Genomic DNA, 26,844 nt, shown 5'->3' with positions numbered 1-26,844 from the left:
AATCAAAACTGAAAAAAATGAAATGGAAAAACTAAAGAGGTGTCAGTGGAGGTGGTCCTTATAATGTCATTAATTGAATGCTACTGACCCTTTTATTAGGGAGTTCATGGGTTCCTCTCAAGGTCTTTGTGAGCCCGGCTTTGCGCTGTCACTTGAGGATTAGTAATAGCACAGCCTCAAAATCTTTCCCCTCTTCCTGTTACCTTTTTAACATAGGCTGTGTTTCCATCACCAAGCAGTGCAGTTTTTTGTTTTATTATATACAGTTTTTTTTCCCCCTCATTGTCAAAAGTTGTAACTGAGCCTTTTCATACTTCTCCTTTGGGGTATAAACCACAATGGTGCGGCACATGAAGTGAAACACTACCGTTGAGTGGTCAACACTGTAAATGTGTAAAAAGAAGCGAACAGTAGAGTTAAAAAATATTTTATGCTCTCAAGAGATGTGCATCAATCCATAAAAGATGGTTTTGAATATGCGGTTTGCAAAATGATTCAAACACGGTTAAATTTGAAAGTGGAACGATTCGATTCGGTTTGACTCTGGGGAAAGTTCTTTAAGGTCCTGCTCAGTTTAAGAGAGAATGAGACAATGACTTTTTGTTGTCATTTTTCATACTTTTAAATTAACTTGTCAGTGCTGCAAATGTACAATGAAAAATATCTCTCCAATAAAATTAGATTCAATATGTATCATGATATATCTGTACGTACATCCGTAACAGCCATTGCTTAAATTCTATCGTACCCCTAAATTTCTTGAAACTCCGAAAAATTCTTGCCTCTTTAGGACTTAAAACTAGAAAAACTTGTGCCTAATAAAGGCCGTTTTTTTGCCTGTTTTGAATATCGGCCGGAAGCGGCTGCTGTGCCCAGTAAAGTGTTAATCAGCACAGTATTTCCTAATGTAGGACATCATGACTAGGTTTGCAGCTACAATTGGGCCCATTTTGATATATTTTATTTTTCAAAATGATGACTCAATCAAATAAATTTGATGTATTGCTCAGAATCAAGTACAAATGAACAGAGTCAAGTAATCCAATTAAGCTACATTTTGCATACTTGCATTCTGCAAGTATTTTCTCCACTTGGGGTCACCATAGCCACAATCACCTTGAGAATCTATGACTTTGAGTGTGTATGGCTTTGAAAAATCAGGGTCTGATTCGGTGTGTGAATTCCGTTGTTTTATCATCTGTTCAATTCAGATCAACTCAACTTTATTGACATAGCATTGAGGCTGAAAATTTTCTTCAACCTATTTTGAAATCTCCAATTAATTTCTGCAGCCCTGAATTGGAAGCACTTATGCTCCTCGCACTGTGCCGCGCTGCTACATACATGGCCGTCCCCTCTCCGCAGCCCATTGTGGAAATAAAAAACAGATTACCGATCCTCAACACGACAGTGCTAACTGAACTGAAGTGAACCGCTCGGTGCAAACGTGACTTCGCATGCTGACTCTTCTCTATTCACCGGCATTCACTCATTTTCTGGCCGTTGTAGCCTCTTATTCTGTGTGACATGCTCGCGTTCACCCCTGTCTTCTCCTCCAATAACTCTTCCATTAGGGGCGCGTATACCTGACCCGCTTTTTGGCGGTTTGATACCAGCCGCCAAGCCACATCTGGAAATCGCCGCCGCTGGAAGGGAATAAAACGGCACGCAGCGAGCCACTGTTGGTGGAGCATGAAACGCCAAAAGAAACCGCTGCAGATTTATTAGTCAGCGCGCATTTATCTGGTTTCATCACACGAGAAAGGGGGACTTTTATTGTGCGAGGTGAGGAAAAGAAACACATAATCAGGGGTTGGAAAAACAGGAGAGAAGGGTCCACGCTAGAGTAGACAAAGTGAAATAATTAGTACGGGTTGGACGGAAAGCAACGTCACGTGAAAGAAAGGCAGCCTGTGCTTGGGAGTGTGTGTAACCGAAAAGTAGAGCAAGAGCGAGGGAGCGTGGTCAAACAAAGAGAATCCTGAGTCAGCAGCGGAGCACCCCCCCCCCCCCCCCCCCCCCCCCTCCAGGCTACAGTACAGAACCACTCCTCTCTCTCCCTCTCGTTCCCTCCCTTTTGCTTCACCCATCTCCCTCCCCTTACCAGTCGTTGCTCTTGCATGCTATTTCTTGCTTTCTGCACTCCCCCTTTCTACTTTTTGGCGGCAGCAAACTTGCTCTCTAGTAGGAAGAGAGCAGAAAAGCCATTCCGCTTTTTTCCTCGTTGTTTTATTTTGCGGCAACTTTTGGCGTCGCCAACCCCACTGACGAGTTTTAATATTGTTCAAATATCCGCATTTAGACTTATCTATTTTCCAGCCAAAATTCAAGATTTCAACAGTTTTTACTTTGTGTTGTTGTTTGGTGCCAAACAATCGTGTTTTTCTGCGGGGGCGTTTCTGACCCCTAAAGTTTGGTTTATGCCTGACGCTCGAACTCTCGTCGCAGAAATGAGATGCACGTTTTGCAGCATTTTATACCCGCTGCGGCTTTCCCCCGCAGTCAGCCGATATTCTCCCATACTATAGGTGGCAGTAAATGGTGTCTACAGCAGACAAACAACACTTCTCTGGAACAGAGGTAGAGAATACTAGTAGATTCAAACAATCTAAATTCTTACAAGAAAATTTTAAGACTCCTGATCTCTCTCCAGTATGCGTGCTCTCCAGAGGAGTTGTTTACAATATTTAGCTCATGGTAGCCTTTTTCAGCCGAATCATAAAGATTTACTACTTTGCATAATTTATTGTAATTCCCCAAATATAGGATTCACCTTTCTATAGGACGCACACTTAATGTTTGGGTCAGATCCCTGTATTTTCTATTTCACCGTGTATAGGACATACCAACAATTTGGAAACAATGTAAAAACTATAGCAAAACAGAATATCAGCTTTGTAAATTCTTCATATTTTCTTTTGTTCTAATTCAAGTTCATATATTTGCGGGTTAAGTAAAGTGTGTTTCAGATTTCCCGCATTGTGAGTGGTCAGTGAACGCCACACCTCTGTAACGTTGAATGTGCTCCAAGTAGTTGTTTTTTATTTTCCTCGCGACGCAGCTCTATTTCATTTTGTCATAAATACCCGAAGTTGCGCACCATCTGTGTTCCATCCCAAAAGACCGCAATTAATAAACGAGTCAAATGGAATACCTTTCCGTGTTCACTTACCGGTGCACTCTTCATTGAATCGGCTGGAGACATCCTAACTTTTTTTTACATGATCCTCTCTGTTTTAATAATATTCCCATGTGTGAACAGGATGTTGGTACAGTCTGCTCACTTCTTTTATTAAAATAATGCCATAACAACCAGAGCTATCACGAGTTTAGCCAACTGACTTGTAGCTCGTCCCGTTAGGGTAATTATTTCAAGTAAGAATATGGCCGATAAATAAAAACGAGCATCTTTGCGTCAATATACGGCGCATGTGGTTGACAGGTCAATATGCCTTGAATGGTGTCAAAAAAAAAAAAAAAAATCTTTGTTATCATTGATAGGGTGCACACATACTTTTGGCTTTCATTTTTGAGAAAAATATTGCGTCTTTGGGGAATTACAGTACTTATTGCTGGACCTTTCCGTTCCCCATTAACTGCGAAAAATGAGGGAACACATTTTTTTTTCTTATTGATTTTATGAAGGTTATTTCAACTTGCTGCTCTGGAGCCATGGATTGCAAAAGGCACTTGTTGAGACGGTATTTCTTTTACCCCTCTCGGGAGTCACACCTTGTTGCAAACCAAACCGGAGGGCATCGTGAAAAAGACTGACGATGAAAGGAGTTACATCTTGTAAAGTTGGCCGAAGCACTATAAAAGTTGTCGATTTCTCCTTTGTTTCTATGTTGTGGCTTTCTGGGGGGATATTTCACCACTGTTTAAAACCCTCAACTTTCTCAGCCCCACCAGCAAATTCATCATTCTTGGCCAACACAAAGCACCACTTGTTGAACAAACATGTCACACTCGCAGAAAAAGAAGCAATGAAAAGGTGTAAGGGGGGGTGTCACTGGGTAACCATTGCAGCCGGATAAAAGGACTTTTGCAACTTGTATATCTGTTCAAACTTTGCCGCCAAGGCTGAGTTCATTAAGCTCTGTATTGAGAACTGGGGGGGGTCTCCTCCTGTGTTTGTCTTACTTCTTGACACCCAAATAGACACTGACAGTGTCTGGGTTGTTTGGCCCACATTTGTCATACTGAACCAGTTGAACATGAAAATATTCCCTGACAAAGACAATGGCACTCAACTTCCATTAGGACTGGAAAATGCTGTGCCTATCGTCTGCCGCGCACATTAAAGGCATACTAAACTTATTTAGCCATTTTAAGTTGAATGCTAACATTTTGTTTGTAATTGATTTGACAAAAAAAATAATTGTCAAGGATAATTAACACGTTTTTCCACTCGTTCACTGAAAATATCATCCAATTCTCTCTAGGGTCATGTATTGACCAATCATGGCTCATCTTGTGATCATCACATTACCAAACCCAGATAACAGGCATGATTGGTCGTCACTGGATCCTTGGGTGCATGATGTCATTTTCAGTCGACGGCAAGTGGGAGAAAAACAAAGTGTTTCCAAAAGTACTACTTAAGATTCCAGACATTCAATCCCAGGTACTTTTTATTTATTTATTTTCGTTTTCAAGTTCCTTTTTTTTTTCCCAAGTGTTAAAGCTAAATAACAATATTAAAATGGCTGGTATTAAATGACTTTCGGTAGTATTAGACATTAAAAATTATTTTATAGAATTGTCAACAAAATAATAACTTTATACTGCTGAAATATAGCTAAATACATTTAGTAACTCTTTAGGCTTTGTTCAGTACTTGTTTCCTGAAAACGCACCAAGAAATAAGCTGCAATTTGTGTGAAACACAATAGTGATTGCACAATCAACACATGACTGTGTGTAGCATATGAATACCATCATGCAAAGTAACTAGTGATTGCTATATTATTAATATTTTACACCAACACTGCTATATTTTTCAATCCCAAATTTGCGTGAGGCGTTGGAACGCATATTTTGCATCGACATTAATTTCGGAGGACAGAGTCGATTTGAGATGTGAGCGTAGAAAAGGAACCGATTCAATTTGGAAGTCAATGTTTATATAACCGAGCTAACCTGATCAAGTGATTACTTTGTCCCTTCTCGACACTTTCTCAACCTAATAAGCTTGGCGTTAAAGTTGGGGAAAGGGGCTGGTTTGTTTTTAACCCTTTGTGACATGCCAAAACATCACCAAATACCCAAATCGTGTGTGTGTGCGTGCACGCGCGTGTGTGTGAGGAGATTGTAAGCACATGTGTGCATAGTTGGTGCTAATAGAATTCTGCTGTCCAGCTCACAGCTGTGTCTTGCTGATGAGTCCCAGGAGGCCCCAGCATGTGTCTATGGTTACTATGTTGAGGCTCCAGCATGAAACCATGTGCAGATCATTACTCTCTCGCCCTCCCTCCCTTTCTATCTGTCTCTCCACCTCTCTTACTCACTCCCTTGTGCTTTCTCTCTCCTGCTCCATCTATTCTCTAGCTTGCGCCCCTCCCCCTCTTTCCTTTGCAAAGCTCCCAACTTGCGCCACTATAAAGTCACAAGCGTCCGGTCGATCCTCCGGACATTTGTAGAGCTCCCCCTTTCTTACTCCTCTACTTTGAGACTTTGGTTTGTTGTTGTTGTGTGCCACTGAAGATGGCAAGTGTAGTACTTTGTGTGCTGAATATTGAGTACTTGAACAGATGTAGAACTGTACTACCCCACGTAGCTTTATTTTCTCCCCCACTCCAATTGAAAGGTTTTGGGCGAAAACAGACCCGTAGGAGCCCCAAAAACGTTTACAAGCACGATGAGGATTGCATTGTTTATATAAAACTAAAACGGCGAAATGTCTTTTGGCAGAAAATGATCTGTTCCGAGACGACTTAAGAAGAGTTTAACAATTTTACCAAGGGGAAATGGAAATATTCCATTCTCGGGTCAAAATCACAAAACCGAATTGATTAATCGGCATCTAATCAATAATCTAATTAATCAGTTATATATGATGATTCAGTAATCCATTGGACACCTAAAAGAAACAAAAACTAATCCTTATATTTTCATCCTGACAGTAAATATCAGATTTCTTCAGTCCTTTATGAAACGAACTGATTACCATTATGTTGAATCAAAACTGAGTCAAATTTTTTAAGTAACATTTTTATATAAAAAAAAGTGTTATTGGGCATCATTGTTATTTTCCTTTTATTCTATTTTTTCTCTTGAACCGCTGTGCTAAAATTTCCAATTTTTCTAACACGATCTCTTGCATGGGGTGCTTTAAAATCTTCCACTTCCAAATTGCAGGAACTGAAAGTTTTAAAAACAACAACCTCCGGAGTAAGTTATTAGTTCTGGTTGATTTAGTTGAAGTCTAATGTAAAGTCAAGTTGAGTATCAAAAGTGGTTTGCATTTTTTTGCCCTTGAGCTAATGTGAAGCAATTACTATACTGAAGTATGTATTGAGTAGCTAGCCACAGAATAAAGATGTTATCCCAAAACTTCCTTTCACGCAATAATTAGAAGTGGACTTGACAAAAAGGCTCTAAGGTCATTCCCTGTCAGATGTTTAAATACGAACAGGTCTCCGCAGTCCTGAACATAGTCAGTGGTGATTCTCATCCTTGGAGTCAACCCCTTTTTGAGTAGAAGGGTCACAGCAAGCTGACGTTTACAAGCCCCCATAATTCCCCAAAAGATTGATGAAACCCCATTCCAAGCCTCCCCAAAACAAATGTTTTTATGAATTGTCCAACTCACACTTGCACCAAACAGAATCGGTTTGGTTCTTAAAGAGAAGCTAGGTGTCAGTGTTTTCATACACGCTGTCTGTTTATGGCCAGATACTTGTATATATGTCTTGTGTCTATTACACTTGCACATGTGCGTTGTGTTTATTGTGTGCCGAGGATTTACGCTCTGTACCTGCGCTGCCAGGTCCTGTCCTGTGCGCGCAGCCCCACAGGCAAAGTGAAGCCAGCTGGCTTCGCTGAGAGTCGTCCAGCTGTTGTGATTTATGTAAGGCTGTTAACCCTCCAACTAGTTTGGCTCCCAGTCGCGCAACGCTCAGCTAACAAGTAACGTAGCTCTTCTTTAACCTAGATGTGCTTTGGTCTTTCCAGAAATCCCTCTCTTCCATGTTTGTTTGTTTATTTTATTTCTGACAAGTAAATCATGTTTTTACTGACCTTTTTTTTGTTGTTATTATAGAGGATCATACAAAATTTACCTCAAATGTGTCCTGGATAAAGCAAAAGCTATTTAAAGATAGTTTTGACCCACAGATGGAAATTTTTATATCAGCCGTATTCTTTCTTAGAATAATTAACGTTAAAGGACGAACTTAGAAGGCGGAAGTCATTTGGCTTTTAGCAGCCAATGCCTGTTGCAACTAACAGCAGCTCATGTCAGCTGAGGCTGTTTCAGCATTATTTTCAATAAAAGAAGTAAGCAGACTGAACCAACATCCGAGTCCATCCTTTTTCACACACAGGAATATTACCAAAACGGAGAGGCTCGTGTTAATATTATGATGTCTCCGGCTGATTCAATTAAGAGTGGTAAGGAATAAACCTGTGTGCACCGGTTTTTGAAGTATTGATTTTACATGAAAAATAATGATCAAATTGATTATAGACATATCAACCTTTTACTTCTGTAAATGGGTAAAGTAAAAGTAAAGGATTATTATATTCAATTCTCGCCTTTTTAGAGCATTTTGACTTCATGTGTTGCCGATGATCTTATATCTAAAATGGAACATCGATGCCATCTACTGGTGTTTGTGCATCATAATGTTGTCAGTCAGCTCTTCAGGAGCTTTGAATAATACAAGAATCTTGATTAATAACAACATATGCTCATTTGAATTTTTCATCCTCAGGAGTTTTAAGGGAGCAATCAGCAGTCATTTATTTATTGACCAAAGAAGGTCAAAAAGACAAAATCCACACCCAGTTTTATCACGTTAAAACACTTAACAGTTCTTCAGGTTAGAGTCAAGCTAGATGGACATGTACTCAAAGCAGAATTAGAGGAGCTGACCCATTAACACTAATAGCAGTTCAAACTATTTTCTTCAGCGTGACAGCAGTGGCAGAGATGAAGGGCATCAAGAAAATCAAAGGCGGGGAGGTCTCTTGACCTTTCGTCCGATTAGCATTTTGTTGTGTGCGTCAGTGCACGGGGAAGTGGTGAGTGCTTGCTGACAGACATATTTAATGCCTAAAACATAATTAGTCTCAAACTGCATATAGCTCCACTGGGAGCTATTAGCGAAGACGTGTCATTAACCCCTTCCCGGCCTGATCTCAGCCCAGGCCATCCCCTCCCCCTTTGGACCTATACAGGCCATAACAGTTTTTCACCGTGTCAAAGGGACGAAACAGAAATAAGAGCAACTAATTTGATCTAAAATTATAAAGAAAATAATGTATGTCTTTTTTATGATTTACACACCGCACCTTTAAAAGGCGGGGCCTGGCCGAGTGAGTGACGCGGGTGTCAGCGAATGAGAGTAAAGTAGTCTGCGTATTAAACGCTCTGTTAATTTTGGCCTTTGTCAGCTCAATTGTGCGCATCACGCGCTTGTTTTCTTATCATTCGTTTTGATAAAGTTATTGTGTCTTTCTTGGACTCCTGGTGAGGACATTACAATATGTTCTTTTCATTTGCATAAAACATAATGTCTGCGTCCAACATTGTCGTGTTACTTAGTGTTACCTTATTAGAGACGTGCTCTTGTAGTACACATTGAACTTTATCTTCCTTTTTAAGTCTGAAAACATCCCAAACTTTGGACATTTTGTCTTTTAGACTGGGGAAGAGTCAAAGAATTGTTTGATAAATTGTTGATGCCTTAATCCAATAATGTTGATGTCTGGAATAAAAATTGTAAATACTGATTCTATGCACGTTCCATCTTTGGGGGCTCTTTAAACAGACCGCGTTCTTTTGGGTATGGCTGTCGTCCAACAATGGAGAAAAGGCAGAGTCTCATGACTCCTGCCTGTGTTAACAGTGGAAATACAGCACCTTACAATAATCTTGGTACTGTTATAAGAATCTGGTCAAAAAAAAAATCGTTTGGTTGTGTTTTTTGTTTGTTCGTTTTTAAGTACGTATATACCTGTAAGATGACAACATTGTCAAAATGATCTCTGTGTTATCCACACTGTTGCTAGGACAGTAGTTGAGTGGCACAAAAAACACAAAACAACTTTGTTAATCTTTTCCAGTTAAAAAGGTCATAAACACGCCATAATAGGCTTGTCATGCTTACAATTTCTTTGGGGGACAAAACACTTCTCTCTAAACAATTCTCTCCTATACAATTATAAAATTGACCATTTGAAATTGAGTTCAATCATGAATTTGAGGTTTTGAGGGATGCATTAACAGTAGTTGCTAACTAGTTAATAGCAGCATTTAAGCAAGTTTTACTCAACCCATGAATAGGTATTTATTGTGGTCTCAGCATCATACAGAATGATATGCACCAGTCTTAGATTTAAGCAATCATGGAAGTTGCCTTGCTTGATTTTTGCGGGCCACATAAAATGATGAGGCAGACCATATCTGGCCCCCTGGCCTTATGTTTGACACCCGTGCTCTCTATCTCAAGTTCGTAGAAACGACTGATCCCCTATCAAATATGGCTAATGAAGAAATGTGCTCATGCTGCATCCAAGAGGTTCATTTTTCCAGCTCAGCACTCCAGGGTTTCTCACCTTCATGCGACTAACGTATGTGGGTCTGAGTCACATTAACACACATGTGTCAACACACTGGATGTATGCGTGGGCGTTTTTTTTTTTTTTTTCCCCCTGCTCTAGTCTCAATCTCAAGTGCAGGACTACAAGACGTAGTCTTCTGCCTCGGCACAAACACTTGTGTGTGTGTGTGTGTGTGTGTGTGTATGTTTGTCTACATGCGACGCTTTATATACGTTCTCTATGTCTATGAGCTCATTGTGAGTTTGAGGGGTCCCCCGCCTTGGCTCTCTCCTCATGGCTGGACTACACGTCATGTCTGTCACCTTCTCTGGCCACAAAGCTGCCCATTATGGAAACACGAGGGGTTCGGTGACCAGCAAAAGGGACTCCCCCGCCCAACATTATATATATATATATATATATATATATATATATATATATATATATATATATATATATAATGAAACATCCTATAATTCAATGCTTTGTAATTATTTAAAAAAATGACCGAATTGTAGATAAATAATTGATATTAAGGAGAAATATTGATAGTTTTATCATTTACATTATATTTTTTTCACTGAATTTGAGGACACACAGCTGTATATGTTACAGTCCATTTGCATTGGGACCAAGTTGGAGAGCAATATTATGACCTTGTCTATCAATCTCGCAATTAGATGGGATGGACGTGTCAGTCGTCCTCTGCAGCCTTCTGCGCTCTCCTCAGGGCTCTACCATATTTCTGTAATATTGAGTTATCCCTTGTCGTGTCACACAAAGCCAGACATTGTTGAAATCCCGCCTTTTCATTACACACATCCTGCTACGCCAGGGGTCCCCAAGCTTTTTATCACCATAGGCCGGTCAACGATTGAGATTTTAATCTTGGACTGGGGGAGGAGATATAAAGCGCACATAAAATGTGAACTAACCATTAACGGCAAACTATTGGAAGACCTCAGCCTGTTTCACTCTTCACAGAGGTGGGATGTCGGGAGTCTCGAAAATACTTTTGAGGCTACTGCCTGTTTGGACGAAGTAGTGCTCAAAGTCCTTACTGTGAGAAGTCATTATTTCGAGTAGGACTCCTGGTAATGCCTGTTAAAAACTTTCTTATTTTTTGAAGTTGTAGGCTCGTCACCTGTCTCTCAACTGGGCCTTTTCCCCCTACACAAAGACGCCTGTTTTTTACTTATTTAACTTCTTTGTGAGTGAAATTTTGGCGCTCGTCACCAAAACAAACCCAAGAAAATCCAGTTTTCAAAATATAAGGTTTTTCAAAATTTTAGACTAGATAAATATCATACATAAAACAGAAATAATTCATTATTTCGGGTGCAGCCATCAGGCTGCCAGGTCAGTGATAGCTACGGACAATGGTAAATGTCTGTAATGAAAAACGGTCTAAAGCTTACACAGTGTCCCTTTAAGCAGAAAAATCCAGTTGTTTCTATCCATCTCAGGCGGTGGCTGTTTTGCCACTTTATTTCGACAGCAAGTGGCAAAATTGTGAAATTGGTTTGTGAATACACCTCACTTTTTTTTTTCCCCAAGTAAGTCTCATTTTTTCACCTTTATTTAATCTCAATACTTCAGTTGGCCAAATCTACTCTTCACAGATAGTCACGTATGCACATAAATATTATACACACATAAGACAACCCCTCTTCTCTTTTTACACGCACACTCACTCATATGCCGGCGTGTTGGCTGACTCTTAGAGGAGTAAAACGGCTCAATGTGAGGAGTAAAACGGCTCAATGTGTTAAAAGCATTAGGTAAGCGTGAATCCAGCAGCGCTCCTTTTTGGCAGGTATCACATGTCCTGCTTCATTACAATCTGGTGGACTCATTCAGCTGCATCCATCAAGACATCCCTTCCCCTTTCCCCCTTGGGTGTTTTAACACAGAGTGGGCCATCTCAAGACGTTAGCTGCAGAATAAATGACGTTCCTCATTATTGCCCGAGCCGGCCCCAACCCGAGCACAACCCCGCTCATGTTGTGAACGTCACAAAAATATGAAGAAGGAAAATAGCCCCTGCTGTGATGAGTGAGCAGGGCAGGAGTTGTAGGCCGTGGGGGGAAAAGGGGAGGGCAGCGCAATTACAACACTATTTCATTTAAGTTTCACAAACTCTCTCTTGTCCACATTGCAAGCGCAGTTCTTATTTTTGGAGCAACTATTTTTGGTTCCAATATGACATTAACTACATGGGAAGGGCAACCAGCTGAGGAATAGGCAGACCAGAGGAGATCAAAGCAGCTATGACTGTTACCTTTTAGCCCCGTCAAAAGGCAACGTACAGGAAATAAGGCCACTCCTCACGTCCCGCAGCTGCGTGCATATCAGACGGCGAACACACTGAGGTTCTTTTCTCCACTCTTGGCCCGCTGAGCCGCACTTGTCCGCCCTCCGTTGCAAGAAAAGAGTTACGTTTAGGCTACTAGGAGGGCTTTTGCTCCTTAGCGGTTGAAGTTTTCAAGGTGTCTGCTTGTTGGACAGGTGAGGAAACCCTGGCACAACTGTCGTCAGTCAGCGACCACACAGAGCGCGAATAAAGGCGTATTGTACACAGAAAGCTGCGCATGCTAGCATTGGATTTAGCATGTGGATCTAGCATTGGAAAGCAAAGAAAAACATTCATTTGTTTTACCTCAATTGACAACCTTGTTTAACCCTTGTGCACACATTTTGCAAACTATAAACATATCATTTGTTCCCCTTGTTTTGTAAATGCTTTAAAAAGCCGAAAAATATACAATAGTCATAAAATAATAATAATAAAAATGTTATTTATGAATATTTTTTTTTCTTCAACCATTCAAATTGTTCAGTGGCATCAGTTCTATCCATACATATGTAGGAAGAATTGAATTACACCCACAAAAACTTGACAAATGGTATGGTCTATCTTTGTGGTCTGTGACGTAATGATAACACTTTAAGACATAGCCGTTAACTGGACTATACCGCCACCTACTGTCTTGAGGTGAAACACAAGTCAACAAAGAATTTTCTGTTTGCTGACATAGTTTGACCCTGCTCAACGGAATGTTGCAAAAATTGCAGGAAAATCAATGCAATTCATCCTATTAAAATGCATCTCAAAAATTGTAATTATAATGGTTTTGTATAGTTCAAAATATTAATGAGAAAAACGCCTTTAGACTAGTGAAGGTGCATATGATTATTTTTTTTTTTTTAATGGACTAGATGTTTTCATGTTTTTTAACGTTATCAAAGTAATCACAAATGTAAACCCAACGCTGGGGCTACACGGATTTCCGACAGCGCTATAGCGCCCCCAACCCCTGGTTTTGTGCCTTATACATAGCTATGACTTTCCTTGTTCTCCTTAGGTTTATGTTTACATGCTCCAATATACTTGTCCATCTTTACCTGGTTAGTATGATCAATTATGTTTGTGTTTTGGACAAAACATCAACATAAATGCTGATCGATACCTCGTCCGCAGCTCGTGCTTTCTGCTCGGCAGCCCTAACATTTGTTTAGTTTTCATCAACTGATTGATCAAAGCGCTGTCTCAAGGAAAGCGAGCTTCGTATTGGATATTTAAAGGATGTTAATATTTCTGACATGTGACACCTATATCGAGCTGCTCTTCCCTTAGGCTTCTCCACTAAATCATTTCCTATTTGAAAAAAACAAAACAAGGATTTGTCAGTCAGCCCACTGTTCCTGCCTTTCTGCCTGCACCCTGCATGTGTGATAGATGAGGATAGCAGAGCGTATGTTTACGAGCGCAACTGCTGGACTTGGCAGGGCCGAGCGCTCCTTCAATGTCTCACAGTTCATCACGGCTCGCTGATTGACTGACTGGGACTTCTTTCCAGCAGAGTTTACATTATGCGCACGGGTATCTGCTCTCGCTCATACGGCGCACACCTCCTCTATAAACGTCGATTTGCTTCCAAGGGCTCCCAAAAGAGACGCACGTTTGCGGTCATCATTGTTAATGATGATATTCCTCCTCTCCTTGCAGTGGTCCTACGCTTTGGAGAAACCCAACACGGGCAGCGTGTTCAGCCTGGCTTGGTCTGCTGACGGCACGCAGGTGGCTGGGGCTTGTGGGAACGGCCATGTCATCTTTGCCAATGTGGTGGAGCAGCACTGGGAGTGGAACAACTTTATGATCACGCTTACAAAGAGGAAAAGCATGCAGGTAGAGAAACGTGTACGCTCAACGGACACCTCATTCGGTCCGGCTGACTAATCTAATGAGATTCAACGCAACAGCTATATTAAAACCTCCTCATTGACATTGATAATAAGCACAGGCCTTTTCCAAGGTTGAACAAAAGAGTAGAGTGCAGAATTGTTGTATCCATTTGTATGCCAACAGACACCGCCCTTGCTTTATAGCGCCGCAGCAATATAAATCAAATTTCAACAATTGTTAACTACTTTTTGCAGTGTTTACAGGTTTAGAGGTTGAACTATGACCAAAAAAAAAAAAAGTGCATCAAAATGCGTTACACAAAAATAAAAAGATGCCAATCCTTATTTTATTGCAATTAGACTCCACGAGGCAAAAACAAAGTCTTTTTCCTGCGGTCATCCGCACTCCCCCTGCCATTGCCTCACGCCCCTCCAAGGGGGCCCGCCCCACTATATGATGGATGACGTAAAAGTCAGATTCATGTGCGACAAAATATATTGTAAAATGTAAAGGCAAAAACACAAGTTATTTCCTTAATTTATTTCCTTCAGTAATATGGTTGACTTAAGAGAGGAATAGTTTTATGGGACTTAATACCTGTGGTTCTTGAATGGGAGTATTTGAAGGCACTTAAGTGTGTAAGAAAGATTTTAACAAGATTTCTGCAGGTATAACATCCTGTTTGAAATTTTGACACGTTATATACATTATGCTTAAATCTAGAAATATTTTTAAAATCAACAAAACAATATATTTTAAGTTTTTTGGTTGCAATATGACAGAAAATATGAAGTTGAATATTTAAATGAATCATAATTATATTTGTTTAAACTCTTGATTTTTCTTGGCAGTGATCTTATAAAATAAGCCGTTTATTCATTTTGGGAGTGAACAGAGTTGAGACAATACTTATATTCTATTTTTAAAGTTTGACTAACTTACCTGATTGTTTTGTTGACATTGCCTTTAGCGTAGCTCCATCTAGTGGATGCATAATGCAACCTCAGCCTCAGTTGTAGCATCTATTCTATGCGCCTTACAATGCGCTGCACCTTATATGTGAAAACCGTTTTAAAAAAGACTGTTCATTGAAGGTGCGCCTTATAGGGCTTGAAATGCAGTAGAACATTAAACAATGTATTCCTGCAACTGTAAGCAAATATAATTTACCGTGACAGTAACAGTAGATTTCTAAATTGTGCTGTAGTGACTTCTTTTCAAAACGCTGTATGCCTTTATTTCATTATCTTTCATACAGATGCACATTTTCATTAGTGAAGCAATTTCCAGAGGAGCCAGAAAAACATGATCTGTCTGTATCGGGATAGCCCTAGGAATAAGTGTGCTTTCATAGAAAATGACAGAAATCAGAGAAAAAATAAATCATTCTTGAATCAAACACGTTATCCATCTCAATTTTATTTACCTATTGGGAAATTAATATCCTCTCTTTATGAGCTCCATTTCTACAGTGTGGGACAAACTTATATGTACATGCAATCTGTATACTGTACGTCGTAGTTTATTGTAGTAAAGTTATACTCAAATGCCACAAATACTGGTATAAAAAAAAAAAAAACACTAGTCAGCTTAAGGCGTTTCCTTCCAAGTCATGGTATGGATGACAGTAATATGCTTGGTGGTAGAGTGGTCGTCTCCCAGCTGAGAGGCTGTGGGTTCGGTCCCCTGACCATCAAGACCATGTCGAAGTGTCCTCGAGCGAGACACCGAACTCCTAGTTGCTCCTGATGCTGCGTCATCAGTAGGTAAATGACTATTTAGCGCAGAGCGCTTCGAGTACCCAAGGTAGAAAAGCGCTATATAAGTGAAAGTCCATTTACCGTTTACATAATCGTGCAGACCATGTATGCCAATTCTTATTTGATTGCAATTACTTTTCACATGGCAAATACAAAGCCTTTTTCATAGGGTTGTCTGCGCCCCACTATTGAGAAAAACTGAGAACATCTTTCTTTCCGTTTTCCTACACTGTTGTGAAAACAATTGAATTGTTGTCACCCCAAAATGCCGTCGCGTTATATCTGTCACAATTGAGCATTATCATCTTGATGAATATTTTTTTATTTCGCTTATGTACGGCTTGCCATTACAATGTGCTTGTGTACCTAATGTTGGGTATGCGTGCTTCACTTGCATACGTATGCAAAAAAACTGGCTACTTGCAGCCATATATTATAGTTGGCCCCTGCCTGTTTGCCAAGGAGCCTTGCAATGACAATGGCTACCCTGTCTAGCTGCCTCCCTTTGCTCTACTATTTTATACTGTTTAAAGTCAAGCTTTACCACAAAGTAGCATTTACACGCACTTAACACGCCCAAATGTCCATAGAAAGGGACACACACCTAGAAAAAAACAAGACCGGGCATCTTTACTGAGTGCAGTTTGTGTAAACCAAACAAACGCGGGTCATCGGCCACTTATTTTCAGCCTGGCAGGCACTTTTTCTGTCTCCCTCCTCCTCCTTTCCTCCTCACAGGCCGCTTGAAACGTGCACATCTGCCAGTGGTTTGTGAATCAGCCAGCTAAATTTACCACCTTGCGGTCAGCTGTTGTTGTTTTTTTAATTCTTGCTTGTAAATTTGGCTCGCTGGGGGGAGGCAGAAGAGGAAGATTTGTAAAGCTGTAAAAATAACCCCACCTTTCACCTGGCGCTGGAAAAGGCCCTTTCATTCATTCACAGAGGGAGCTGCTAGGGAAGTATTTATCTACGGCAGCACATCAGTACATGCGTGCACACATTCCGAGCAGGTAAAAATGTCTTTCTCTGACCACAGTTAGCCTACATATGCTTGGATATATGATAGACTGCTTCCCGTGTATGTAAATAAAATATTTTACGTGCGCTGCGCCAATCTTTCATGTGCCATTCGATATATTTTTTTCCACAGGTGAGGAATGTGATGAACGATGCGGTGGACGTGTTGGAGTTCAGAGATCGCGTCATCAAAGCCTCGCTGGCTTTTGGGCACCTGGTAGTCGCCACATCCCTTCAGTGCTACATCTATAAGTGAGCACTTCACTCACTCGGCGCATCCTCTATTCCCTCAGCCGTCATTTTTCACCCATTTCCTCTGGAATATAATGTTACTCCGCTTTGAGAGTTAACATAAGCCGCCTTATATGGACATCATTTCATACATGATGCGCCGCCAAACCAAAATGCCGCTCCTCATCCTCAAAGCTGTTTCACTTAAAAAGGAAGTCAAAGCACGTTGCTTGAAAAGTACATAAAAGTGATTATATCGTATTCGCCAGTTTGTATTCGCTTGATTAAAAGATGTGGATAGTATTTGGATAGTTAATTTCATTCTAATGACTGCAAAGCTACGACTGATGCCCAAAGTTGAGGCATGCCCGCAAATGCATATATTCATTCTTTCAGTACTTTCCAGGGAAGGACTGTTGAGATGCTACTGACTTGTGTCAAAGTGTGTTGTTTGAAATAGCTTGGTGTCACTCAAATGACCTGTTTTCAAATAGTGATAAATAAAGACTGGAATAATGTAGAATCTTACTTTCTTTTTCTAAGAATGGAATCCGATCTTTCATACAGTACCACCGATGTCTACATAGTCGTACAATAAAATATTCTGTCGGCCTTGAACGTTGCGTCAAAATGCTCGAAATCAAGGGGTCGCCTTTTCAGATAATGCTTGGCACTGAAAGAGTAAAGGGAAAAAAAAGCACTTTTTTTTCATCCTGGATGTTTTTTCCAAACTCCCCCCGTGTTGTGGAAAACATACTGTGATTCCCCAAATATAAGACACACTTTTTTTTATCCAAAATGAAGGCCAAATGTATGGGTGCATTCTGCGATGCAGAAAGATGGTACAGCAGGGTTCAAATGTTAAGAAAAAAGTAGCGGGTTATAATCTAAAATTTACGGTGCATATTCTTTTTAACATAAGAAAAAAAGCACTGTAGTTTCTGCACAGTTCAGCGGTCCTCAAGCTTATTTTGCACCACAAAATGGTCACATGGCACGAAATATCAAACACTTCTACTCACTCATCCGCTTCCATTCTCGACCTTCTTTTCTGTGTCCGTTTTCACTTGAATGTCTGCTTTTGCAAAGAATGATAGGAACGCATATTTGTGTGTTCTGTTTGTACCAGCACACGGAACTGGAACACTCCCCTCATATTTGACCTGAAGGAAGGAACAGTCAGCCTCATTCTGCAAGCGGAGAGGTGAGCCGCACGCTTAATCCCGGCAAGGAGTGGAACAGGAGAGCGGGAGACGGTCATTGGATCGCCTCACAGCCTCTCTCCGGCTTCATTCCTACCACGCACACACACACATGGACACACATATGCGCGGGAGCTGCGCTATAGCTTATCCAAAATATGTCATATAATAAGTCTGATAGCGTAACCGCTGGGGGAAAATCAGATTAAAATGGAGTAGCTCTAGTGCAGTGTCTCTGACACTCATCATACTGCTAAATAGATTACTTGTCATTCAATAATCACAGCCGATCCTCCAGCGTCCACGCCGAGTAAGTCGATGTTGTTTTTAACGTGCATAAAAATCCTCTACCTAATGACCATCTGGTTTATTAGATGAACAGCCGCACCGCATCCGTATAAAAGTCTACTCGCGGTATCCTCTTACATTCCCCGCAAACTCCCTTCTCTCGCTGCCATTCAGACATGCTCTTCTGGTGGACGGGGCAGGCTTGTATATATTCTCTTACGAGGGCCGACTCATCTCCTCTCCTAAATTTCCCGGTATGAGGGCCGACGTGCTAAACGCTCAATGCGTCTCGCTCAGTAACGACACCGTCGCCATCCGTGACAAGAGCGATGAAAAAGGTGAGACTTCGGATGTCTCGAATGTGATTGTACACACTTGAATGCTCATTGGCACTAATTATTTATTTATTTATTTTTATGCTCACTAGTCATTCTTCTGTTTGACGCCTTGACCGGCAAACCTCTCGGTGACGGAAAGTCTTTGACTCACAAGGTAAGCAAATTCATTGGCGGGAGGGACTTGTTGCGCTTGAGTTTATTTTTGTTAGTATGAACAGAAGAAATGCAATCTCGCGGTGCTCAAAATAAAGGAGTACACCTTAAACCGGGGGTGGTGCAAACTTTGACTTGGGGGTCACAAAGGGCTCTAAAATTAGGCTAAAGGACCAAACCAGGACTAGATGGATGGAGTTTTGATAATCTACCCCATGATAGGGAAAAAAATGTGGGATATAGCAATAGAAAGTTAACAAAAGCATTACAATAGTGTTATTCACGTCCCATGTATCTATTTATTAAAATCACGCTTACAACAATGGAAAATTAAATGAACAAATAAAGCTTTTTTTTAATGCTGACAGAATATTTTAAAGCACTGATATGTCCACTGTCCTTCAGGATATTAACATTATTATATTCTCCTCCTGACTGATAATGTTCGAGTTCGGTGGGCCGGATTGAAAAGCTTGACGGTCTGCATATGGCCCCATGCCTGCCTCAAACAGATTATTTAATATTTTTATATTTTTTATTATCTGTTTTCTTTCGCATACTATACTACAAATTGACTTTATAGCACACAAAATTATTTAAAGGGGAAGTCAACTAGAATAATACATTCTATGCAACCTCTGTAGTCTGAACACAATTTTATGTTTGATATAGAATTCGTGGACTCGGGGGTGGTCATTTTGCCTCGTGCCGTTGACTGAAAATGACTGAACGGTTTCTCAGGAAACGACCAATCACAACTCAGCTCGTGCGTGTTACATGACTAAACACAGAAAACAGGTGAGCTGCGATTGGTTGGTCCCTGAGCAACAGTAGTGTCATTCTCAGGCAACTGCCGCAGACAAAATGGCTTCTCCCCAGCTGGATAAAAACACTTGGATTTGATTGCGTCATTTATATAGACTTCAAAAAAAAAAGTTTTTTCCCCCCTCGGGGTGCAGCCATTTTGTCCCCGGCAGTCACCTGAAAATGATTTTACAGTAGCTAACAACCAATCATGACTGAGCTTTCTAATGTATGGTTTTTATGTTGCATAAACCAAACTCGAAAAATAAGCGTGTGTTACCTGATTCCTCAGCAACTGCGATGCCATTTTTAGTCGATAAAAAGTGGTAACATTGCCGTCCTTGAGATGATAAAAATAGATGGGATTTTGCTGCGTAAAGCATACTCCACAAATGCAATATTTATCAGAATGTTGTATTTAGAGAAGAAAAAAAAATCACAAGGATTTCACCACAGGTGAGTCAAATTGTCGGAATTCTGAAAATACTTTTTCTTCCCTGAGTAATGCATAAAAATCTTGCTCTTTCATGTTTAGTACCTGGTGTAATTTTATAAGAAAGACATCTTTCCCTGGGTTGTGGGAATTTTTATCACTTACCATCTATCCATTCATCTTCTATTTCGCCCGCCATTGCAACCATGCGTATCCCAGTCGAGCGTGAAGTAGCATATTTTCCGGCGGGAGTGGCACAACAAAAATAGTGTGTCTGGCCATCTCGTGAATCGTGCCGATATGGTTTGTCAATTTTAGATTTTACAGCTCCCTTCGGCCAGCCGCTATGTATTCAAAATGCCTACTACAGCAGTTACAATGACAGAACTTGCATTCTAGATGGAGTAATCCACTTGAGAGATCTGGCTCGCAAATCCAAAATAACTGCTGTTTAACTGTAAGGACCAACAGTTAAGACAAATGTTTTTGTTTCTTTTCCATCATAAAACCTGTAAATTACTATAATTCATTGTAAAATGCATTTTGAAGTTTATAACTTTTAAAACCAAGAGAAATAAAACTGCATAAGTAAAGATTATATTAAAATGTACTAATAAAAAAAATAAATAAATAAAACAATCCTAACTCATTCAATCCCAAAAGACATAGTTTTACGTTTAACAGTCTAGACATTCAATCTCAGGTACTTAATATTTATTTTTTTATTTTTTTATTTTCTTCTTCAAATGTTTGGCTACAAATTGCTGCTAGTAAACAATCAATGAGTTTGGATACTTAGGCACAAAAGTAATTGAAGTTTTTAGGTACTAAAGAACGTTTTATTACTTACTTTAGTCCTGCAGATTCTAAAGTAATTTATGACTTTAGAACCAGTGATTGATTACTTTAGCACTTAATTATAATCCATCACAAATTGATTAGGTATGTAAACAATTACAATAGTTCCTTTTTTTTTTTTCCACACATTAGATCCTTCTTCAGCCAAACACTTGGGAAAAAAATGTAAATGCATATCTATTGGACGTACAAGTTAAATACAACTGAATTGTGCTTCATTATTTTTTGGGCCAACCACTAGCGGGTGCGAGTGTACCACTACCGCTCGTTCCATACTTTGACACTCATTGTAATAGAATATAAACTAGCATATATTTATTTATTTAAACCGGCGCGCGCTCTGCAAGAAGACCTTGAGGTCACAGCGCAAACCGATGTCTTCCTTCTGTCACTCACGTCTTTTCCGTAAGCGTGTGTGTTTTTTCTCTCCGCATCCAGCTAGAGGTGGTGGAAATAGCTCTGGATCAGTGCGGCCCGTCCACCGAAAGGAAGATCGCTTTGATCGACAAGAACCGGGACCTTTACCTCACTTCCGTGCGGCACCTCGGGCGCGAGCCCAAAATCTGCAAAATTGGTAAACAGTTCGCCCGAACGTGCCTTTCCTTTTTTGTTTATTTATTTTTTATGTGTGTGCTGTCAACTAACAAGGCTGTTATATGTGTGTGGTAGGAAGCATGATTCACAGCATGGCCTGGAACAGTGTGGCAAACATCCTGTGCGGTGTCCAAGACAACCAGTTCACAGTGTGGTACTACCCCAGTGCCGTCTTCATCGACAAGGAGCTGCTTCCAAAAACACTATACACAAAGGATGGCAGGTAAGACTTAAACTTTGCTCGTATTTGTTTTTCAGTTGACGTTGCAATGAAGAATAACGCTCTCATTGAATACCTAAGAGTTGTTATGACATGTTCTGACACAATTCTGTCACATGAGCACTGATGCTATCGCTAACTCAAAAATATGTTATAAGAGTCAATGAGGGTTATTTGGTTTCACTATGTGTCAGCTGTCCGATGGGTTTTTCTAGCAATAGTTTTACCAACAAGGACACTTTTAGATGGCATTTATTCTGGAAAATGGCATCACAAATGACAACATGCAACTGTATAAAATGTAACAAGAAACGGAAGAAAGACCCTATAACACATTTGAGCAGTATTTTGCTCCATGTTCCAATTCATTTGCTCTTAAGGTGAAAACAAAACGTACTGCTTCTGTCAACTCTTTGAAAACCGTTTTTTTTCGATTTGCTGATACCTTCAGCAAATGTCATGGAAAATATCATGAAAACATGAATAGTCGGATTTATTAAAGGTTTACCCTTGCGAAAAATGGCACAAACTGGATTTACAACTCATGCAAACATCACTTTCACCACCTGCACATTAGCATATTGCTGATTTGTTTTCTAACAGTTTTCAATACTGTATTTGTAGACATACATATGTGTTGACATATTTGTTTGTCTGACATCCAAGCGAGTTCAGCCACGCACCCCATATCCTGAGCTACGTGGACACTAAGGTGCGCTTGCGCCAACGGGACGGTTCCTTGCTGTACACCAACGTGCCGCCGTACGCCGTGCTCCTTCACGAATACAGCAGCTCAGCACGTTGGGAAGACGCCCTTCGCCTGTGCCGCTTTGCCAAGGTAAGATGTTAGGAGGCCCAACGCGGCACTTTTTTTTCGCAGTAGGGAGTATTTTTTACGACGCGCGGCCTCTCCCCTCCCGTGTGTGTCACGCTCGAGCGGGCGTTTGCCTGTGTGCCGGTCGGAAATGAAAAGGTAGCAGACAGCTTTATTGCTCGGACCAGCAGGCTTTAATTAGACTTCAATTAGCCCGGTGGCACCGTTTAGCATCACTGGAGCTCACTCGTAAATGCACACACATCCGTATAGTGCCTTGCAAAAGTATTTGGCCCCCTTGAACTTTTCGACATTTTGCCCCATCACAGGCTTCAAACATAACGATGTAAAATTTCTTATTTTTTTGTCAACAGTCAACAACATGTGGGACACAATTTAATTATAAACGTTTTAACAACTAAAAAACTGAAAAGTGAAGGGTGCAATGATTACCATAATCCCCAAAATATGAGATGCACCTGCATAGAAGACGCACCCTTGATTTTATTGTCAAATTCTGGCATTTTCTATTTCACCGTGTATAGGATGTACCAAAAGTTTGTAAAAACCATAGCAAAACTGAATAAATCTCGTCTTATCTCATCCATTTAATAAACGAGTCAAATGTAATACCTTTCCATCTTCTCTAACCAGTACCACTCTTCGTTAAATCAGCTAGAGACATCAAAACCTTTACATGATCTTCTCTTTTAGAGTGATATTCCTGTGTGTGAATAAGGACGGACTCGCACATTGGTTCAGTCAGTTCACTTCTTTTATTGAAAAGACTTCCGCAACAACCTCAGCGAGCACGTGCTGCCGTTAGCTGCTGACAGCCAACTGACTTCGGCCTTCTAGCTCGTCCACTTATGGTAATTATTATAAGTAAGAGTACGGCCAAGTAAAAAAATACACATCTGTGCGTCAAAACTCGGCTTATGTGGCTGACGGATCAATCTTTCTCAAATGGTGTCGAATCAAAAAAAAAAAAAATCTTTAAGTTACCTTTAGAATGTACTCATGACCTTCGTATTTAGAGATGAAAAAAAAGTGTGTCTTATATTTGAGGGATTACGGTATTTGCCCCCCTTGTGTTAATACTTTGTAGTGCCACCTTTTACTGCAATTACAGCGGTAAATCGCTTGAGGTATGTCTCTTGCAGTTTTGCTCATAGATAGACTAAAATTCAAGCTTAGTGATGTTGAATGGAGAGCATTGGATTCAGGGCTGAACATTGACCTTGCCATTCTAACATCCGGATACGTTTATTTGTAAATTTGATTTTATATTTCGGATCATTGTCCTGTTGGAAGATAAATCTCCATCCCAGTCTCAGATCTTTTGAAGATTCTTGACAAAAATATTCTATCTTTGTGTTTGAAATCTGAAATTTGGCAAAAGGTTAAACGGTTCATTACGCTTCACAGGCCGGGTCTTATTTTTTATTTATTTGTTTTTTTTTTCCTTGCTTGAACGATGATGCAATAACCACAACCTGGGAGAACGGGGCGTCTAGTAGCAAGAGCGAGGATGGGGCAAAGAGGATAAAAGGAGGTTTTAAAAGCCTTCCCCACAGCTGTACTTCTGGTAAGAGTTTGGTGGCACGGCGGTTTTTCCCAGAATCACATTTGTTGCGAGTTCAAGTCAGAAGTTGATGCAAAGCGCGTTTGCACGCACACGCGCCCAAGTCGCACACAATCTCATCTGCGATTGGTTTGATTTGTGCGACTTTGGGCGGGCGATGACAACGCTGTTTTCCGCTCGGCGGTTTCTCGTTAGAGCCGTTTGTCGTGGTAATAGACGGTGATTAAAGGGAGGAATACACGGCGGTGACTTTGGCCAGCTGATGGGCTCCATTTTTAATGGGGCTGGCAGAACAGACTAAAGCGCTGACACATTTGTGTACGTTCCTAAGTGTTGCGTGAAGAGAACGGCTGTTTGTTTGACGTGCCTTTCACAGGCTTCCAGCACGGCGGCGGTGAGGCCTACCGGAATAAGAGCAACACGTAGCACTTATACACACATCTGTGATGTTGATGTGTGTAATACAGTGGAATGTCCTCAAGGTCTTATTTGGGAGGCGGGTGAATTAGTCCATTACTGACCCCCGTTGATGCAGTAGTAAAGTAAAAGTTTACAATGAACTTATTCATTGCCGATGACGACGGCAGATGTCAAAAATCCTTTTTACCGGGCTGGCGATTGACAGCTACGAAAATACATGCAGTGAACCCAGTTATTACCGCTGACACTGGGAGCACTCCGCACCTTTTGTTTGCGTTTCAAATCAAAACAAAGATCAGCAAAGCTTAGCCAGTCGACAAAAGCTCAAATGCATAGGCAGTTTTGTTTGAGGCAGTGCTATAAGATTCACGATCACTTTGAATGCCTGCTATTTATAGATCAGTGATATTTTAACACTCTTAACTCTCGCTCCACAAAATGACAGATAAATACATAGATTATTCGTTTTACTCACCTGGAGGCTTGCAAAAAAAAAAAAAAAAAAGCTAATCTGTACATAAGCCGCACTAGACAATAAGCCTCAAGGCTCAAATCATGAGAAAAAAAAGTTGTGGCTTATATTCTGAAAAATATAGATTTCGGAAGCTATTTGCTTGTCTAAGTTTTCATTTAACTTTTTAAGTGCATTTTGATTTCTGGGAGCTCTCCAAATTTGTAAGAATTTTACAAAAAAACAATACAAAAAGACCAAAAAAAATCATTAATTTAACGAACAAAGTTGTTTGATAAACATAAGCTTAAAAACATTAAATGACATTTTAATTATGATTTAAAATTTTCCTTTTATTGAACGTGAACATCAGCACCAATTACAGATTATCGGCGAACTAAACCTGCTTAAATATAGTAAAAATCATTTTTTCGGTTATTCTCTGTTTTCACTCTTTCCCTGTCACTCCCAGTCGATGACTGCAAAACTGACACAGAAACCAAAAATTGAATGAAAGATTGTATCTATGAACACCAAAATACTCGAGTGTCCAAACTCTTACCAGCGCAAAGCTGAAGTGAATTGTAGCGCTTGTTGGCAAGATGGTTTTCATCACACTTGCCTTGTGTGCGCAGGAGGACTCTTTGTGGGCATGTCTGGCTGCCATGGCGATAGCCAACCGAGAGCTGACCACAGCGGAGATGGCTTACGCTGCCATTAGAGAGGTAAGAGCATCTCTTAATGGCTCCGTCCGTGCAGCTTTGTTTTTTTTTAAGCGTATCTGGAATTGTATGCGAGCCGCGCGTGGAGGTTCGTTTTCTGATGCGCATCATCTCCCCGTCCGCTTTGGCAGTTACCGCGAGTGCATTACATCAACTTCATCAAGCAGCAGCCGTCCAAGGAGTCGTCTTTGGCTCACCTGTTGCTCTTCAGCGGGCAGGTGCAGGAGGCCGAGGCCACTCTCTTGCAAGCCGGACTCATCTACCAGGCCATACAAGTCAACATTGATCTGTTCAACTGGGAGAGGTGGGAGGGACCCCCTTTATTTTGCTTTGTGCGTGGAAGAACGTGTGAGTCTGTGTGTCTTATGTTATATGAGTGTGTGTCAGTGTCTGTACATTTCTTGTTGTGGGCGTGTGTGTAGCGTTTAACTGTGTGTCAGTGTCTGCATATGTCTTGAAGCGTGTGTGTCTGTGCGTGTCAATGTGTGTGTAATTATGTCTTAAGCATGTGCGCCTGTGCGTGTGTGCATGCGTCTGTTTTTGAAAGCCTGTTTGTGATGTATAATAGTATCTGTCCGAATGTTTTTGAGCGTGTGCTTTTGAGTGTATGTGTGTCTTTGCATGCGTGTGCATGCTTGTGAGCGTGCGTCGGGGTGATTTGTGTTTTTTTTTTCCAGTGCGAAAATGTGTGTTTATGATGCATGTATATTTCTGTGTGTTTTTACGTGTGTGCGTCTAGGTTAAGGTGTTCTCGTCATGTGTGTTTGTGAATGTCAGTGTTGGTGTATGTCTTTGTGTATGTATGTGCGTGCCAATGTGTCTTTGAGAGTGTGTTTGTTGTATATGTTAGTGTGTTTCCAAGAGTTTTTGTGTGTATTTTAATGTGTGCGTGTCTATTTTGGTCTGTGTGTTTGTGTGTGTGTGATTTTGAAGCTTTGATTGGCGTTTTCATAACGTTTGGCTGGTTTACTATAATAGAGTCGATTGATAGGCAGCGCAT

The 26,844-nt window shown here is 40.6% G+C and overlaps 1 protein-coding gene across 2 annotated transcripts in view; it reads left to right on the top strand.

Annotated features, from left to right (window-relative positions):
- Nucleotides 1-26,844, top strand: part of ift80 (intraflagellar transport 80 homolog (Chlamydomonas)) — a 45,028-nt gene that overhangs the window by 16,395 nt on the left and 1,789 nt on the right. For both annotated transcript variants that reach the window (XM_088428326.1, XM_088428327.1), the window contains exons 9-18: nt 13,778-13,957; nt 16,865-16,983; nt 18,092-18,166; nt 18,627-18,790; nt 18,880-18,944; nt 21,477-21,612; nt 21,708-21,855; nt 22,519-22,690; nt 25,758-25,847; nt 25,976-26,148. In XM_088428326.1, the coding sequence (XP_088284452.1) occupies nt 13,778-13,957; nt 16,865-16,983; nt 18,092-18,166; nt 18,627-18,790; nt 18,880-18,944; nt 21,477-21,612; nt 21,708-21,855; nt 22,519-22,690; nt 25,758-25,847; nt 25,976-26,148 (1,322 nt within the window). The remainder of the gene's footprint in view (nt 1-13,777; nt 13,958-16,864; nt 16,984-18,091; nt 18,167-18,626; nt 18,791-18,879; nt 18,945-21,476; nt 21,613-21,707; nt 21,856-22,518; nt 22,691-25,757; nt 25,848-25,975; nt 26,149-26,844) is intronic.

The sequence above is a fragment of the Hippichthys cyanospilos genome, chromosome 11 (genome assembly GCF_059441005.1).
Source record: "Hippichthys cyanospilos isolate Australia breed blue-spotted pipefish chromosome 11, RoL_Hcya_1.0, whole genome shotgun sequence".
Classification (NCBI taxonomy): domain Eukaryota; kingdom Metazoa; phylum Chordata; class Actinopteri; order Syngnathiformes; family Syngnathidae; genus Hippichthys; species Hippichthys cyanospilos.
Note: the sequence above shows the minus strand (reverse complement) of the source record. Positions and strands in the feature narration are given on the sequence as shown.